Genomic DNA, 18,548 nt, shown 5'->3' with positions numbered 1-18,548 from the left:
TTTCTGGCACCACAGTGCTAGTTGTATAATTCAAATGCTTGATGTTTAGAGGCAATTTTTGTAAGTATTTTAAAGCAGCTGGATGGATGAAGAGGGGTTGAACTAAAATAATAGAGAAAAATCTACGAGAAGCAGCAGAAGGGAGAGAAAGAGATAAATAAATGAAACCATTGTTGCATGTGAAACAAAACCCCAAGCTTTGTCCTTCGTCTTGAGGTTTGAGGTATCTCCACTATGCTTCTATGTAGTATATTTATTTTTCCTCAGATAATAACATTATAATGTGTCTAATTCAATTATTCCCCACTGCATCTGAACGGGTTTCCCAAGACTACCCTAAGCTATCAGTTCCACATGATATTTGAACAGGTTCTTTTAATTGCTGATATTTAGTGTTGATCATTGTGCTGTAAGTTGGCAGCCTGGCTGGAGATACAGACTCCACCCTTCTGTATATCAGACAGTCTTTCAATTAACATTCAAAAGCTTCATTCATTATGTGAATTATTAAAAAAAATGACAATCCTTTTAATTCTGATTTTGAAACAAAATAGAAGATCCAAAAACTTGTATTTTCTTTGTCTATTTATAAGAGTTATCAATTTATTTAGTTCAGAAGACACATTTTTCTTAAGGATATTAAAGCAAGATGGATGACAAATTAAGTTACAATTTTGGAAACATGAAAATAATTTCACCTCCAGCTCTGATTTTACATTTTTCTGTTAAGTGTGTTGGATTTTATGAGTTACTGCTTCAAAAAGGCTGCATAAACAGCTTCCAAGGCTTCCACTCTTCAAGTCTAATCTGAAGGAAAGTTCTTCCTCAAGGGTTTAAGTAGTAATTCATAAAATGGAAAGAATAATAAATATTGTGCCTTAACTCATACACTAGCATAGATAGACAGATTTTGTACACCTGGGTGTAATTTTAGTTAATTCACACAAGAGACAGGTTGAAAGTTTACTGTTTAGATAGGAGAAAATGGCTTAAATCTCATATTTGCAAAAATGATTACATTACCTTAAATGAAAATGCTATTCTATTAGCTACTTCAATAAGCATTGCATTTTAAAAAGTATTTTAATAAAAAAGTTGCCTGAAGTTCCACGCAACTTAAAATACATAAGTGAGGTGAAAGTACTTACTTTGATTTAGATGTCTTTTGGAGATGTAATTATTGGCTTTTTACTCACCTATGTAAAACAATGTACTTTTGTAAATGGATTTCTGGCCACTTTAATCCATTTTTTCCTTCTTTCTCTATCTCTTTTTTAAAAAAACCCATAAAAAGTAAGCACAGTCAATCAAAGAATTTTAAGGTTTATTTCCTCTTTAGAAATGATTGATAGCCTTTTAGATTTACAAGCTGACAAGTTAAAGGGTGCTATTGGTATAATTATGTACTATATTCACAGTATTTCAATTTAAATGTCCTTTTAAAACCATGAGATTATCATACCTGTATTTTGAAAAGTAGGCCAGTCAGTTTGGGTTGGTACACAAATTGCTTCCATTAGCCTTGGGACCTATTTGAATTTAATACAGTTTTTAAAGTTGGTAGTACTTTCAGTGTACTTTTGAAATTTAGGGTAATGGGAATGCATTTTAACTACAGTATGTGCTAACTTTGTTTTTAATGTATAGATGGATGTCAAGAACACAAATACTGACTGTTAGACTAAAAGTTTTTTTTTTTTTTTAAAAAAAGAAAATGGTATTGATATTTTTTTCCATCTGTGGAAAAAAAAAAGATTTTATAGAAGGACATTGGGGAATGAAGGAACGTATTTTATGTATGGTAGAAGAGGTTGCATTCAATCCATCTCTCATTAAAAACAATGGCAAAAAAGACTCTATAAATGAATCCATTTATTCACCTATACAAAGTAACAAGTTAGCCCGGAATTTCACCAGAATAATTGCAAGAGATTTATTTTATCTCCAACTTGAATAATAGCAAGGCTGGTCTTCAAAGCTGTGCATCTGTCTATTATTTATTTATAGAGAGATAGAAATATCTTTATCTCACCATTCTAGTGCCTATGAACTATGAACAGGGTAGCTTACCACAAACAAAAATTGCAATGTCATAGAAAACAATTGAAAAAGTCAACAATAAATATACTTCGAAAACATAACAATAAAAATATAACAAAAGGAAGAGACCACAGATTAAGCGTAACCTCAAATAAAACAGTGGGTAAAAGCCTATTGCAATAAAAATGTCCTTAAAAGTAAAGGTACCCCTGACCGTTAGGTCCAGTTGCAGACGACTCTGGGGTTGCGCGCTCATCTCGCTTTATTGTCTGAGGGAGCCGGCGTACAGCTTCCGGGTCATGTGGCCAGCATGACTAAGCTGCTTCTGGCGAACCAGAGCAGTGCACGGAAACACCGTTTACCTTCCCACTTGACATGCTTTCGAACTTATCAACTGGTAAAAGGCAACCAGAGAGACAGCCACCTACAGTACAAGGGGTTACGCAGTATTGGTGCAGCCACTGAGAAGGCCCTGTCTTGTGTTGCCATGACCCATTCTTCTACCCTTTGGGTGGTGTGCAGAGATTGACTCCCAACAGTGAATGTTTGGTGCGGTGGGGCTGTGTCGCTCACCTGACCTCCTTCCTTCTGAGATGCTGATGCATACAAAGACGGAGAGAGGTAGGGATGAGCCAGAGATGGTGTAGACACAGTTCAAACAGAGCAGTGGCACACTGGTGGCATTGAGCCAGGGGGCAGCATTGGTCCTGAGCTGGTGTAATAAGGCCCTTGGCCCTATGTTGGGTGGCCCTGGAGGGCCAGATATCACACTTCCAGGTTACCAGGGGCAGGGGTACCACTCCAGTCTACACTGAGATGGGAACTTCCCCCAGCAACCTATTCTGGTAACCTAGCAGGTGGGGCAGGGCAGGACAGGACAGGGCAGGGCATACATTTGGTTTTTTTAAAAAATGATATTTATTAAAGTTTCGAATAAACACATATAAACACAGACAACAATAAAAACATACATAAACCAACAAACCAAAAACAAGTATAAATTCAAACCTTATTTTCAAACCTTATTTTCTAAACCTAATTTCCCTCCTCACACCTCCTCCTCACACCTCCCCCTTCTGTATTCTAATCTCATTTATCTTATCAGCAAATCCATTCCCATATTTCCCATAGTTTTTGATAATTCTGTTCTTTTTCCTTAATCAACGCCCCTGCAAACCACTAATTTTTAAACCCATATCTTTTTAGCCTTCATTAATTTTATAATGTTTATTAAGATAGTCTTTGAACTTCTTCCAATCTTCTTCCACTGTCTCTTTGTCCTGGTCTCGGATTCTGCCAGTCATCTCTGCCAGTCCCATATAATCTGTCATCTTCATCTGCCATTCTTCCAGGGTGGGTAGATCTGGTGTCTTCCAATACTTCGCAATAAGAATCCTTGCTGCTGTAGTAGCATACATAAAGAAAGTTCTGTCCTTCTTTAACACCACACGGCTTACCATACCCAGGAGAAAGGCCTCTGGTTTCTTCAAGAAGGTATATTTAAATACCTTTTTCATTTCGTTATATATCATTTCCCAGAAAGCCTTAATCCTTGGGCATGTCCACCAGAGGTAAAAGAATGTACCTTCGTTTTCTAGGGCAGGGCATACATTTGATGGATCCTTGCCCTATGCTATGCCAAACCCCAGTGTAGTGTAATCACTAAAATGGTTGTCCTTTTTTCACCCACATTCTCTCACACCCTGCCTCACTGTGCGTGGCACACAACTACACAATAGCATTTATTTGTTTGTTTGTTTGTTTCTACCCTAAGGGCTCTTCTTGTGGTTAATTTCTTGAGAGCTTTGCATGAACCAATAGTGGTTTTAGGATTCAGCGATTGGATTTCTCTTCCTAAAAGCACATCATGTATTTCACAAGGAAAATATACATAATTTTGTTTGTCTGGAAGCACAACAGACTTTTCCTTCTGCTTTTTTTAAAATCCACAATCAAAAAGGATTCCATCTAACAACATAATAATGGAAAACTTGAAAAGCAGGGTACAAAGCATTTAACAAATGAATTGTATCTCAGATTATAATTGTTTCTTGCTCAAAAGCTGTTTATAGAGAGCAAAACTTGCTGCCACCTTTTCACAGATACTAAACCAAAGCCTCACATCTCACCTCAAACAGTGTTTGAACCACAGCTTCACAGTCATTGCTGATTTGAATGGAAAGGAGCAAAGGGAGAGTTTGCTGTGATAGTTTCCAGATTGCCCCCCCCCCATACACACACATTGCAATTTAATACACTATTCGATGTTGCACCTTGTCCTACTGCTTATTATATAATTATTATGTTTGTTGTTTCAGCTCTGAATGAACCCACCATTGACTATGGTTTCCAAAGGTTACAGAAAGTCATCCCAAGGCACCCCGGTGACCCTGAACGCTTGCCAAAGGTCAGCCCAAAGTGATTGTGACTGTGTGTTTGTGTCTTTCAACGCCTAAGTCGGTAACAGCATTTTGATTTTTTTTCAGAAGAGACTTTGGTCCAGATCATTGTCATGTAGGATCAATGTATGGAGAGGGGAAGTTGGATTACGCCAGCTGCCCCCCTTCAGTCTCCATTCAGGGACCAGGACCCAGTTCACAGGGCCTGCGCCACATACAAGCTGTATATGTATAGACAAGCTGTATGTGTACATCCAATCTATATACTGCAATTCTGCAAGGTAAATAGCACACCAGGAGAACCTGCATGCTTCTACATGCCTAGGCTCTGTACAGAACCGCTGGTAAGCACATGAGAACAGGAGTGTGGTGACTTCATGCATTCCTCATCCCAGATGACAGGCCATCATTCTGCATATGCACTGCTACCTCAGAAATACAACCCAGAGGCGCAACAAACATACCTCCATTGCATCCTTTGAGAAATAAACTGTCTGTCCTCAATCTTAATATTGACTATTTAATTTCCACTAATTCATCAGCTTTAAAAAAAAATTAAAAAATTGGCCTGCTTCAAACATGTCCAGCTATTTGTTGTAAATTCCAAAGGACTTATTGAAGGGGTAATGGGCTGTTCATTTGTTTTTCCCTACAATGATTGCTTTTGAGATATGCCTCTGAGTGCAGTTTAGGGCTCTTGACCAGCTTCCTAGCAGTGTCTGTAATTTTCAAGCTTTAGTGTACTCAGCGGCTAAGGCCACCTCACCCATGAAATGTTGCCTACACATCTATGCAGTTGTATACAGGGGGTGGCATATGTGTAGTTTTAGGATCACAAGGTAAACACAATGTGGCATTTGATTACGCAGAACATCTGAATACCAAGAATCTAGATTGTGACAACTGCTTTGGCAAAAAACAAAACAAAAAAACTCACCAAACGCCAAAAGATACTTAAATCCCTTCAATAAACATGGAAATGACAAAAGCATAGACCAGTACACCGAGGGTCTAAGTTCATTGTGCCTTAGTATAATATTTTCTTGTGGCTAAATAAAGTGAAACGATGTTTTGCAGCATTTCCCATGAAACCTGAATGGGGTTATAGTTGACAGTGGCTCCATGGTTTAAAGAAATCCATGAGCAAATAAACCTGCCCTTCTGTTTGTATGCCTACAATTAGCACACATTAAGAATTTGAAGTTGGATTTGAAGTTCAAGACTCATTTATAGAATGCAGCACAGGTGGGCACCTATCTCCTTCTGCACTTTTGACACTAATGGCTGAATCCCTCTCATTTGTTGGCTGCGGAATAAAGATAGCAGATGTTGTGAGTAAGCCTGAATTCTAGGAGAAAGCATGGCTGTTAAATCGTATAGTTTTTTGTTAGAGTTTTGGTCACTTCATTACAGGTAATATGGTCTAAGCTTTAGAGAATGGTTGATTTCTAAAAAGATTCAACGTTGACACAGTATTGATATTTTAGGTTGCCATTAAATAAAAATAGTTGGCTGACATTAGAAGATTGCCATTTAAAATAGCTGACTGTCAGTAGGAGGAATCAGTTTAATTCTCCCTAGAAGCTGGAGTGTGTGTGTGGTCATATGTCTTTCTAGTGACTAAAATTTTAAGAAGATCTGGTCTGGATCAGGACCACAGCATGGGGCCAAGATGAGGAACTACACCTAAAATTTAGTTTAAAACCCCACAAATGCAGTTACTCAGAATGAGTGGATTCTTACCTAGTTTCACCCTTGTTCCTACTTGTTTTCTTTCAAACCCCTAATATGGCCTTTGAAACATCTTCCTTTCTCAATTTAACTTCCACAGTGATGTAAAGGAGGAACAACATATACTCAAATACAAAATTTGATGATTCACTAATTGGCAAGGGTATGGGAAGAAATTCCTAAATGTCAACTGTATTCTCTTGGGTGGCTGCAGTTGTCAACACACTGAGACCGGGCAGTCATCAGTGGTTAGTTTTGGTAGTGTATAAAGTTCAAAATCGGGGATTACTCCAAAACAGTGACACTCCGACAGCTGAAGGGCAGAGTCATATACAAATTGCTGGGAAGCAGCTCTTTTCTTTCTGAAGGTCAGCAGAAATATGTATACATTCCAGTGCATTTTCTAAGTGGGTCAGTGTTTACTCAGCAAACGATTAGAGCAGATGGTGTAATTTAGAATCCATGGCAAAACTTTAATATATAAAGAATAGGAAGAATGACATGGATCCTTTTGCTATATTAATCTGTGCCTTTGCAATGTTTTCCTGAAGGTGGAAGACTCTTTTCATTTTTTTGCGTGTGCTTTGTCAGCCTAGTTGAAGCAACGGAAACATGATTCTAGTGCCCCATCCAGTTGGCTGTAATGTTTTCTTAATGCTTATCCCAGTGGCTTGGCCCAGTCGCTGGCACGATCTCCATAGCAGCACAAGCCACCTACAAGGACACAGAAACACTCCAAGGGATAAAGCTGAACTTTACAGCCAGCTTGAGCACCGACATACGAAAGAGTGGTGTAATGTTTAAACCAGCCTGTATGTTTAGACCATGTCACTTAAGCAATTTGGCCAAATATTGAAGCATAGGAAGGTGCCTTATCCCAAGTCCATCTAGCCAATGTCACAGTATTGCCTACCCTTAATGCCAGGAACTCTCCAGGGTCTCAAGCAGGATTTCCTAGCCATACTTGGAGATTTGGGCCAGGGAACCTGTGGTCTACAGATGCTGGTGGATTGAAACACCCATTAGTCCCAACAGGCATAGCCAATAATCTGGCATGCTGGAAGTTGTAACCCAACAGCATCTGAATGGCTACAGTTTCCTTATTCCTGATGCTGGGGATTCAACCTAGGACCTTTCACATGGCCCTTCCCCTTGACTGAACTGGCTACATTGATTTTAAAATCCTTATATATGCCAATACACACATGTACACAGTGAAATGGTGGAACAAATGAAAATCCCCTACCCCTATAACCGTTTTTTTTATTCTAGGAGCAGCAGTGCTTTGGGGCAAAAAGTATATGCCACAGTTTTGAAGAAAGCAACAAATGCTGCATTTGTGTATTTTGCTCCGTGGAGCTGAAAATATCTAGTAAATTGATCCTGTGGGAGTAATAAATACACATTACTTTATCTTGTACTTCATGTCTTATACCCCTGAGCCTTGATAGAACAACTCCACTTAATAGACTTAAAAAAAGAGTAATTACAGTCATTGGTTGTGTGATTTTTCAGGCCTTCCAGCCCTGCCTGACCTTCTAATTTAGCTCACCGTGTCTAACTAATGCATTTATATTCATCTTTTATGAAGCATGTGTAGTACAAAATTGACTTTGCAGCCTTAAGCAAGCTGTCTTACCAGGTTGAGGATCTGGTTAGTCCTACATTCTGTACGGTGCGGATGTGGTTGTGTTTGTGACAAATTCTTCTTTGTGATTCTAATCAATTACTTGTTTTATCTTTTGGAGAGGGAGAGAGAGAGAGAGAGAAATATTATTTGTTTCGCTTTCCCACCTACCTTTTGAAGAGCTGTTATACATTCCAGCATTATTTACAGCCAAACATGCATGCAGAAAAGATGCAAGCATTTCTAAAATGATTACCACTAATGTTTCTGCTTGTCAGGAATGCTTAAATTTCCCTGCACTTTGTCTTAAACCTTATCACGGTTACCTTTTAAGAATTACTGATGTATAAGATCATCCGGGGCTGATTTGTAAACACTGCTGACAGTTTATGATGAATGATGTCGCAAAATGTTCAATATGCTTCTTTGTCACATCCGTACATGTACGCATTAAGAAGTGGATTAAGGGAAGACTAGAGGAATCCCCTTCTGAAAGAACCCTTGAGCTAGAGAGCACACAGACAAATCTCTCTCCTGTGTTTTCTCATAACTTCCTACCCAGTTCACCCATCCAGTGGAGCACAATTGTTCTCTCTGCATTTCTTTTCTCACCATATGGTATCCTCATTACCATACACTAAGGGTCCATATGGGGAACTTGTGAAGTGAACTGTATTCATTTTAACTGCCAGATGAGCAGCCTTTTGCTTTGCAAGCTTAGCTTAAGTCATCTGCTGCATTTATGTTGTTATGGCAACACAGTACCAATAAAAAATTCTAATCTACTGTAAGTATCTCGGATCACAGTATTTTAAATGTTTGCTGTATCTGTCCTCTAAAGTGAGGATGCTTGTTCTTTTAGTGTGACAAAGGGTTATTGCCAGCTCCAGCAGGTGGCAGTAAAGAAATTATCTCTCCCCCCTTGCATAAGTCATATAATTACAAACCCGAGTTATATTTCAAACATGTTTGTTGACTGCACCTTTGGATTTTCTTGGAAGGAGAGTCTTTTTTTTTTTTTTTTTTTTGCATGAGAAAAATTCAAGCAGAAAATCTTTGGCTAAAAATGGACTTTGAAGCAGATCTTATTGGAATTCTGTAGCTTTAAAGAAGCCTAGTTGAATCTCTCTCTCTCTCTCTCTCTCTCTCTCATGTGTATGTGTGTCCTTCCCTGTGTCCTAAATTTGCTCATTCCAACACCAGGCTAATTAAGAGCACCTTAAAGTACTAGAAGCAAGCAGCAGCATCCTTAAATATAAATCATTTTCACCTCTGCAGGCCACATGATATGTTGCATCTCTGTCTCTCTGCCTATATTGAAAGTGAATGTTTGTAGTTACACTTCATCAGTTCACATTAGCCTCATGCTGAATATTTAAACACAGAACAATTTGAACACACCATGAAGAGACGCACTTTCCGTTGGAACTGCAAAGGCTCATCCAATAATAATTTAGTAAATCAGCCATTTAGTGACTCGCTTCTACTCTGCATTGTGCCAAATGCTATTCGACTCAACTGTGCGCCAGCTAGAACTGAAATTCAGACTCCAGTCACGTGGCGGCACTCTGTTGTTCATTGGCGAAATGAGACTGAAAGTTCCCTCCTCGGATACAGTGCACTCTTAGTGATTTATCACAGATGAAGCAGAGTGACAAATGCAAGCAAGAGTCACTGCAGGCTGCACAATCTATTCTAATTACATTAATATTGTTTTGGAATTTCCATGTGTGGGGAATAAGGCAATTTAGATACTGCATTTGTCGTTTTAGTCCTCTGCAAATATCAATAAGGAGCACCAGCTGAGTAGCAGTAGGAAAGAGTAAATGAAATCTCTAGTTTCCAGCTCAATGCAAGGGATGTTACAGGTTGGCACCTAGTTGGATATACTTGAAAAATTGTTTCAGATGCTGGGACATCCAAGTATATTGGTTCTTGTGAACTGCTTGTCACATTGTAGAGAAGGAAATGTTGTTCGAGTGCATTATATGTAAATGTCTTTATTTATTTTTGTGTTGTTTTAGCCTTCCCTTTAACAAGTGAAGTTTATTAGTGACTGCTTCACTCTTTTGCTATTTCAGGTGTGGGGTCTAAAAGCTTTTCATGAGATACAGCTCTTTTGATACACAATTTGTGACTAACATTGGGTGAAATAATAGGTTAGAATGACATTTCTTGTTGTGGAAAGTGATGGTCAGAAAGGGTTACACGGTGTTTCAGAAGACTTCTGAGATAAGCCAGTTGTTGGGTTTCATTAGAATAGGGATGTGGAGCCTCTAGCCCTCCGTGTATTGTTGGACTCCAGTTTTCATCAGCCTCTGTCTCCATGGCTAATAATAAGGAGTGATCCCTGCTTTACACCATTAGGCATGCTCTCTGTTTCTTATGGTTGACTTTCACAGTTCTGCATTGTTGTAGAGGAACAATTTTTTCCCCTGAATCAATTCAATTTTCAATGATTCTCGCTTGTGGTGCATTAATCCAAATCCTGTTAGGCTAGTGTGAGTGTGCCAAAAAGTACCTGATATGCTTCTTTTTAAAAATTATTTAAATCCCCTTGGGATTAGTGACACATCAGCCAAGTCCAATTTAGGATTGCCTTGAACTTATTAATTGACTATTCAGTTTAAAGAAACTATTATGGTAGCTCAAAGGCTCTAACTGCACGATAACTTTAAGTGCATAGTTGTAGAATCTGGATTTATGCAGGTAGATATCATGATTTAAACCTTTCCCTTCCTGATTAAATTTTCCTCCTAAAACTGCTCTTGGTACACCCCCCCCCAAAAAAACACCCCACATTCATGTGGATGAACTGTTACCTTCATTGAGCATTCCCCCTGATATCTGGGTCAAACTACACAATATATTAAACAGCAACTATATGCTCCCCTCCACATCCAGACTGGATTTGTGGCATGGGTATGAGCACAAATAGCAGCTTCTTTTGGGTGGCAAATAATACCTTTGCTGTAGTGAGAATAGCTGTAGTGAGAATAGCCAACTCCCTCCTTCCCGCTTCTCATGCTTCCAAGCCAATCCAGTCTAGATCAGAAGAGGGCATAGCTGTGTTTCAGGTTTAGGAGCAATTACTACACTCTGACCCCTTCCTTGATTGGCAGTGATGTGCCGCATTGGGAAGCCAGGTGAGCATCTCTGCCCTGCCCATGCCACCCCACTGACTGCTATTGACAAAAGGGCAGCCTGTGTTGTATGTGCAGACATTGGCCTTAGACATTTGCACCCAAAGCAAAAAAAGTCTAAATGACACGTACACCTTTTGTTTTTCAGATCTTGACTGAAAGTCACAAAAAATGTCTTTTTTCACGACACACAGAAGGTGGGAGGTAGGAAAATGGCACCTCCTTGAAACTTCTGTCTGAAGTAATAACTTCATCTTGTACTGTGATACACCAAGTCCAGTTGACTGTGTTGGTGTATGTAGGAGAAAGTTTTCCCTTCTCATGTGTGTTCGGCAAATAGTATTTTCACTCAGACGCATATTTCAGCAACTGAGCACCAGTTTGTTTATAGTGATATTTCTGAATATTGTAATTACCTGGTTTGGAATATGAATTGGTTCGGTCCCTAATGCTTGGCTGTATTACAAACAGAGTGCCATTTCTCTGCAAAGATCTTCCCCAGCTCAGAATGCCAAATAAGATTCTGGGTATACTTAGAATACACCATACGCCCAAAGTCAACTACCTTGTAGGTTCATGCACAGACATGCACTTACAAAGCATTACTTTTAGTGAGACTTGACTTTCATTGACTGGATAACCCAACCAAGCAGCCTTTTGTTTCATATCATCTCTGTTTAGGTCAGATGATCCTCTTGTTTCTTGTCCCCTTCCCCATCTAGATCTAAAACCCTCTCTCATTACTGGTTGGTTTGTGGGAAGGGGGTGTAAATTCCTAGATGGTTTTTCACTATAACAGATGCTGTACAATGGATAAAGGCTGGTGAAACCAAACTACAGTTCCTAGAAGTTGATTTGATGATGCACATTCACTCAGCACTGTCAGTGGGTGCACAAAAATCATATGAACCAGTAGAAAACCAATGAAAAGGGTTATTTTTGGGAAAGGGTTACTGAGGTGAGGGAGCTCATAGATCCCAAGCTAGTTCTGCCCGGACACTGAGGTCCAGCGCCGAGGGCCTTCTGGCGGTTCCTTTGCTGTGAGAAGCCAAGTACAGGGAACCAGGCAGAGGGCCTTCTTGGTAGTGGCGCTCTCCCTGTGGAACGCCCTCCCACCAGATGTCAAAGAGAAAAATAACTACCAAACTTTTAGAAGACATCTGAAGGCATCCCTGTTTAGGGAAGCTTTTACTGTTTAATAGGTTATTGTATTTTAGTGTTTTGTTGCAAGCCGCCCAGAGTGGCTGGGGAAACCCAGCCAGATGGGGGGGGGGGTATAAATAATATATTAGTAGTAGTAGTAGTAGTAGTAGTAGTAGTAGTAGTAGTAGTTCACACCAATCATTTATTATCTTTCTCATAAGCAATATGCAAAGGTGGCTAATATTCATTTTGACATATTATCCAGGGACTTGCATCTTGAGTCTTTTATGTATAAGGGTCAATGTATAAGATTAGTTTAGGTGACATAAGATGTAAGGATGGGAAAGAAAGCATTCCCCAAGAATTCTATCAAAAAGTTGGGAAAGACCTAGCCCAATTCAAATTGAGATTGGTCAATTTTTCCCATCTCTAATAATCGATTCAAGCCTCGGTAAACCAGATATGATTGTTTCAAATGTTTTAGCTACTGGTATCCTTCATTCTTAGAAGTCACCCTTTAGGGCAGGGCTGGGGAACTGTTTTGGCCCAGCAGGTCACATCTTTACCTTCCCCCACCCATAAAGGTGGATGGGATCACCCACTGCTCAATCATCTGATGTAATAATGATGCCCTGTGCCTCACATTGGTGAAGTGCAAATGCCTGACAACCAGCTGGTTGTCAGGTGTTTCGGAAGTGCTGCTCCTTATAGCCAAACCCCATCCTTACTGGCCCCACACCTGGCACCATATACAACATCAAATGCAGGGCAGGTGGTCACAGCTTGGCTGAAATGACCTGGTGGGCCAAATGGAGATGCCTAACGGGGCAAATTTGGCTTGTGAGCTAGAGGATCCCAACCTGTGCTTTAGTGACATCCTGTCACTGTCCCTGAACTAGCATCCTTTTCTCAAAACTACTGCATTCTTCTAGTGTCTATTAATTAGTTATTCTGGAATTGTCAATGTCAACAGAGGTTTCTTGAGACAAGTATACCCAAACCTAAAGGGTTTCTACAGGCTCCATCTTGTCATTTGTTGAGTGAGATTGATGTTTTGAAATCCCTTAATGTTGGCGCTTTAGAATAGCCACATATAGCTTCATTGTTGCCTGCTTAAGCCTGAAATCCCAAGAGATACTGTATGTTGCTTTCCCAAATGAAACACAGCTATTGCACAGTTCACTAAGCTGGGCATAAAGAGATCTTCATGCTTACCATTTTGATGTCATAATAACATGGAGGAAAGAGTATATGGCAATGGTCCTAATTCCTTCCTAAGAAACACAGGGTCTGTTTTTAATGTCTGACACATGAAAGCTGAACCAGTTTGGTCAAATGAATGCAGGCCTGTTTCTTTCGTAAGGGTTCCTATGGAGGGCCACACTTTGTGATCCATCGCTATAAAGTCAGCTATCCCAGCCCAGCTACTTGGAGGTTGCTCGGTGGAACTTGCAGCTCTTAAAACTGTTCTACTGCTTAAGGTAAAGGCACCCCTGACCATTAGGTCCAGTCATGACCGACTCTGGGGTTGCGGCGCTCATCTCACTTTATTGGCCGAGGGAGCTGGCATACAGCTTCCAGGTCATGTGGCCAGCATGACAAAGCCACTTCTGGAGAACCAGAGCAGTGCATGGAAATGCCGTTTACCTTCCCGCCGGAGCGGTACCTATTTATCTACTTGCACTTTGACATGCTTTTTAACTGCTAGGTTGGCAGGAGCAGGGACCAAGCAACGGGAGCTCACCCCGTCACGGGGATTCGAACCACCAACCTTCTGATCAGCAAGTCCTAGGCTCTGTGGTTTAACCCGCAGTGCTACCCGCGTCCCTACTGCTTATGGAACAGTGCTACTGCTTATGGAACAGTGCTACTGCTTATGGAACAGTAATTGAGGCACCATGGGTAAAAATTACCTGGTGAATTACCTGGTAAAAATAGGCAGTGAATAATTTGCACTCAATATGATTTGAACTCAAATCATTCATTTCTTACCACTTGGACTAATTTATTTGTTGACCTTCTAATATCCATAGCTCTTCAGTAGTATTAACGGCAACTCAGACAAAATGTCATGTCTTCATTTTACTTCCATTGATTTTTTTTTCATTAAGGCAATAACCAGCTCCCCCCACTCTTTTTTCTGTTTTAAAAGTCAATCATTTTGCTTACAATGATATAAATCGTTTAGACAGTAACATCCTCTGAGTACCTCTGCAAGAAAACTCAAGACTGCCTTTTAGAACAAAGATCTATGCACTCTGCCTTTGCCTAGGCGGTAACCATATTCATGATTTGTAGCTGATGGATTAAGATACTGTAGGTGATACACTTGTATGGGATAGATCTGGCTCATACAATATGAGTGTGCAATGCAATTTGTTTTTGTTTGCTTAAAGAAACACATTTCAGTATGTCACGGTTTTGATTTTCCACCCTGACGGTCTTGTATATTGCCCAGGGAATCTTAAACTGTGCCTGGTAGCTGATCAAATTTCCATCCAGCTGTTTGTTTTTATTTATTCATTTAAAAATGAAGAGCAAGGAGCAATGAAAATATTGTCAGTGTTTTTGTGACCAGTGTTGAGGATAAAATAAACAATCCAGGCCCTCCACATTTCCCTCCCCTACCCCTAAATGTTATTAATATATGCTTAGGAAGAATGGTTGTATCTGTCATCACTGAGGCCAGGCAGAACAATAATATTAAATGTAGTGATAGTTATCAGAATGCTGGAGGGGCTAATATCAAGTACCTTATGCCCCCGATATTTTTGAGGAAATGTTGTTTATCGGTTTGGCTTAGACATCTGCTTCGTGAAATTAGTTACTGCCAGATTTTCAGGGCCACTTAGATTGTTCAAAAATTAATCTTGTCGTTCTCCTGCTGATAATAAGAAAGAAAGTTGATTAAGTGCTTTAACAACATAAGGCAGGGAGCACTCCAGTAAAATAGGTCTGCTTGAACTGAAGCCTCTCTGTGCAATAAAATACTATTAAGTCCTTTGAACACAGAGTTATAAAACATAATTGTTACACATTTGGCATTTTATGTTTCCCTAGAAATTACCACTTGGTATCTAGATGTAAGCTGTGCTCTTTCTTTTCATTTCAATTGGGTCTAAAGTGGTCCTTTATTGTAATGAGAATGCCCCTTCCTAGAGACTTTTTTAAAAATTATGCCTATGATAAAATGTAAGCGAATGTACTCATTTGTAGGGGTTATGACATAGCAGGTTTTTTTAACACTCTAATATGAAAACCTCCCAACATTATTTCAGTCTTTGCTTCATTCAGTCTGGACAAGATGTAGCCAAATATCACCAGAGGTCATCCTATCACAGCCTTTTTACCTTGCCACTTTCATTCGTCCCATTAAAAACCAGCCATTTTGCAGAATCTAACAAGTCTCTTTTCTTATCTGAGATTTATATCTCAGAAGATATTCTTGATTGGTTTTTTTAAAAAACTGTTTAATCTGCATTCTATTCTTATTATAGTTTTTAACCCAAAAGGGTTTTATGAGTTAATGCAGAAAGAGCTGGTAAATATTAGACAGCCCTGTTCAAATAAGTTGATTTAGAACTATTTGTATTCAGCCCAGCTAAATTCAAGCACCACCTGTAGGCAGTGAAGTCTTCCTCCCATCCTTCCTGCAACTTGAGTGTCCAAGGCAGCAAAAGGGACTATATGTATATACCTATCTAACCCTCCTGTTTGTCATGCAAGGTACTCTTGCTCCAAAATCAGGGACTGCTGGCCTGATCCACCCCCAACCTTGATGCAGATAGTGTGAGAGAGGGAGTCCACAGAGAAAAACTGCAATGTAAGGGCATCTCCAATACACTGCAATTGTCAGGGATGCTGAGACTAGGCCAGACATCCTTACCTACTGGAACAGCTCTGATTCCCCAGCACTGATTGCCATCTTGCTGAAAGTATAAATGATGCATGGGGAAGAGCTGCTTGCTCCTGGCCCCTTTTCTTATGCTTCAAAGACTGCCTTTGCCAAAGCAAAACGTTTTGGAAGACGCAATGGACTTAAATCCTATTACTGTTCAGCATTTACAGCATAAAACTATGTGCATGAGATTTTTCTCTCCTCTGCTATAGCATTATCACCTTTGTGATCAAGAGAGATCTTTCTCATTGATTCACAATATATTCATGGCTTGATGCCTGCATGCATTTACCCTTCAAAGATTTTGCTGTCTCATATATGCTTACTATATTTTATTTATAAGCTTGGTTCAATGTGGAGCAGGTGGCAAGGTCATGCCTGAGTGTTTTTGTTAGTGCCTTAGGCATAGGCTGTGATCTTCAGTTTGGATGAAGGCTGTGGAGACCATTACAGCTTGGAGAGACCTTAGTCCTCCTTCGTTAAGTGAGTCTTGCATACTAGAATACATCTTTATACTTGATGGGTGAAAGGGGGGAAAAACCAAGCTAGCTTAATATTATTATTTTGCCTTCACTTGGCAACAGGCTAGCTTACTCAGCTGTGGGATCAGATACTGATGCCCAGATGGGAACATTCACGCGGCCATTTATTTCATTTTCCTGATGTTTCCCTGACTTTTAATTTCCACTTAATCTTTAAGCTTTGACATGACATTATTGCCACTTCTGGAAATACTGCAGAATGTAGTGCAAATTTAGTGCTCATTTCAATGTTATTTGCTTCCAGAAAAAAAGTCTGTTTGTAAATAACATGGAAGAAGATGCTACATAATAGGAAGAAGAAGGAAGCTTAAGTACCTAGCAAACTCAGAATTCAGTTTGCTGAATGGACTTTGGCTCCCAGTAAATCATTCTAGATAATTATCCCAAATCCGAATGTGTCAGCATTCTGTCCTTTTACCCAAACTACCTTAGCAGCCAGATCTAATAAATAAATAAATCCAATGGTCAATCTATGGGGCAATAGTTAATATCCAAGATTATATCCAGTCTGAAATTCATATTGAGACAACATGGGGTGACAATTTTTCCCTTTTGTGGTGCCCAGCTTTATGGCAAAGCATGAACGTTCATGTTTTTTGAGTGCTTGCTAAAGACCTAAGTAGCTATCTGGGTTACTGTTGATATTTTTTATTGTTTTTAATATATTGATTTTTTCAGAACTGTATTACCATTGTTCTGCCCCACCCTGGAATTTTTAATGACGATCAATATAGAATTGTTTTAAACAAATAAACAATGGCAATGTGATATCAGGCGCTTCACTGTTTAGCAACTAGGGAATATTATCTTGTTTTTTGTTTTTTTTTTTTAATTCTGTCCCCTCATATTCAGTTATGGGTCATGAATATGTTTTTGTCACATTTTACTGTTTGTTGGGTTTTTGCTTCCCTCATGATGGAAATATTTGTTCATTCTTTCATGTTGCATTTCACTACTGCTGACTCAACATTTTCTTCCTCAAATGGCACATTTCCGCAACCCTGCATTTTAATTTTTTTAAAAAAACCTTCTGCTTGTTTGCTAATCATATTACCATAACAAGTAGTTAGGCCAAGGTTTCCCAAACTTGGGTCTCCAGCTGTTTTTGGACTACAATTCCCACCATCCCTGACTTCTGGTTCTGTTAGCTAGGGATGATGGGAGTTGTAGTCCAAAAACAACTGGAAACCTGAGTTTGAGAAACCTTGAGTTAGGCCTGCAGTGCTGCTTCCTATTAGGCCAGTCACCACTATATGAGTTTTTCATCATATTATGCAAATATTTCAGACTGTGCATGTGAATTGTTCTTCCATGGGCACCAGCATCCAAGACCATCATTTACTTCAAAGGAGGGGAACAGTGAGAGGGTAATGCTGGTGATTCCCTCATTTCCTGTCATGGAAGAAGAAGTGTCCATTCCTTTATGAATATAGTGGGTGAGCCCATGCCCTTTCTTCAAAGGATATAATTTTAAAGTCTATTTTAAAATATTTCAAAAGTTAATTTGAGTTGGTATATTGATTTTGAACGTTTCCTGAAAAACAATGCTTACCCAACCCTAACAATGAAAAACACTGACGTGGAACAAACATATTCATGTCTTAATATGTAAAAGGAGTTAAAATTTTGCAGCCTAATCCTTGCCATCTTTTTACTTGTGTTAATCCCACTAATGAGTTCTATGAAACTGATTTACAAATAAATGTGTGTGGGTTGGCAGTCTAAGTATTATTATGCTTTTAAATTAAAATTTCCAAAGCTCTCTCCTCTGCCAAAAAAAGAAAGAAACCACCCTCCAGAGGCTATATTTAGAATATAACTGGGCATTTGTTTGCCTTACCCATGAAACAAGAAACTAGGAGTCAGAGTCCATCAGCTAAAGATGGAAGCATGAAAACTTTGAATGACATCATCTTCATTAAGCTCTTCTACAAGATGAATGATTTCTCTCAATTTCTTATCTTTGTCACAGTGCTGAGCTAATAGAGCATTAGAAGATGATATGATATCTAGACAACTCATTAT

The 18,548-nt window shown here is 39.3% G+C and overlaps 1 protein-coding gene across 8 annotated transcripts in view; it reads left to right on the top strand.

Annotated features, from left to right (window-relative positions):
• The window catches only part of EBF1 (EBF transcription factor 1), a 377,261-nt gene that overhangs the window by 330,678 nt on the left and 28,035 nt on the right, over positions 1-18,548 (top strand). For all 8 annotated transcript variants that reach the window (XM_081851539.1, XM_081851535.1, XM_081851538.1 and 5 more), the window contains exon 11: positions 4,359-4,447. In XM_081851539.1, the coding sequence (XP_081707665.1) occupies positions 4,359-4,447 (89 nt within the window). The remainder of the gene's footprint in view (positions 1-4,358; positions 4,448-18,548) is intronic.

Source organism: Podarcis erhardii, assembly GCF_964252035.2.
Source record: "Podarcis erhardii genome assembly, chromosome: 2".
NCBI lineage: Eukaryota > Metazoa > Chordata > Lepidosauria > Squamata > Lacertidae > Podarcis > Podarcis erhardii.
Note: the sequence above shows the minus strand (reverse complement) of the source record. Positions and strands in the feature narration are given on the sequence as shown.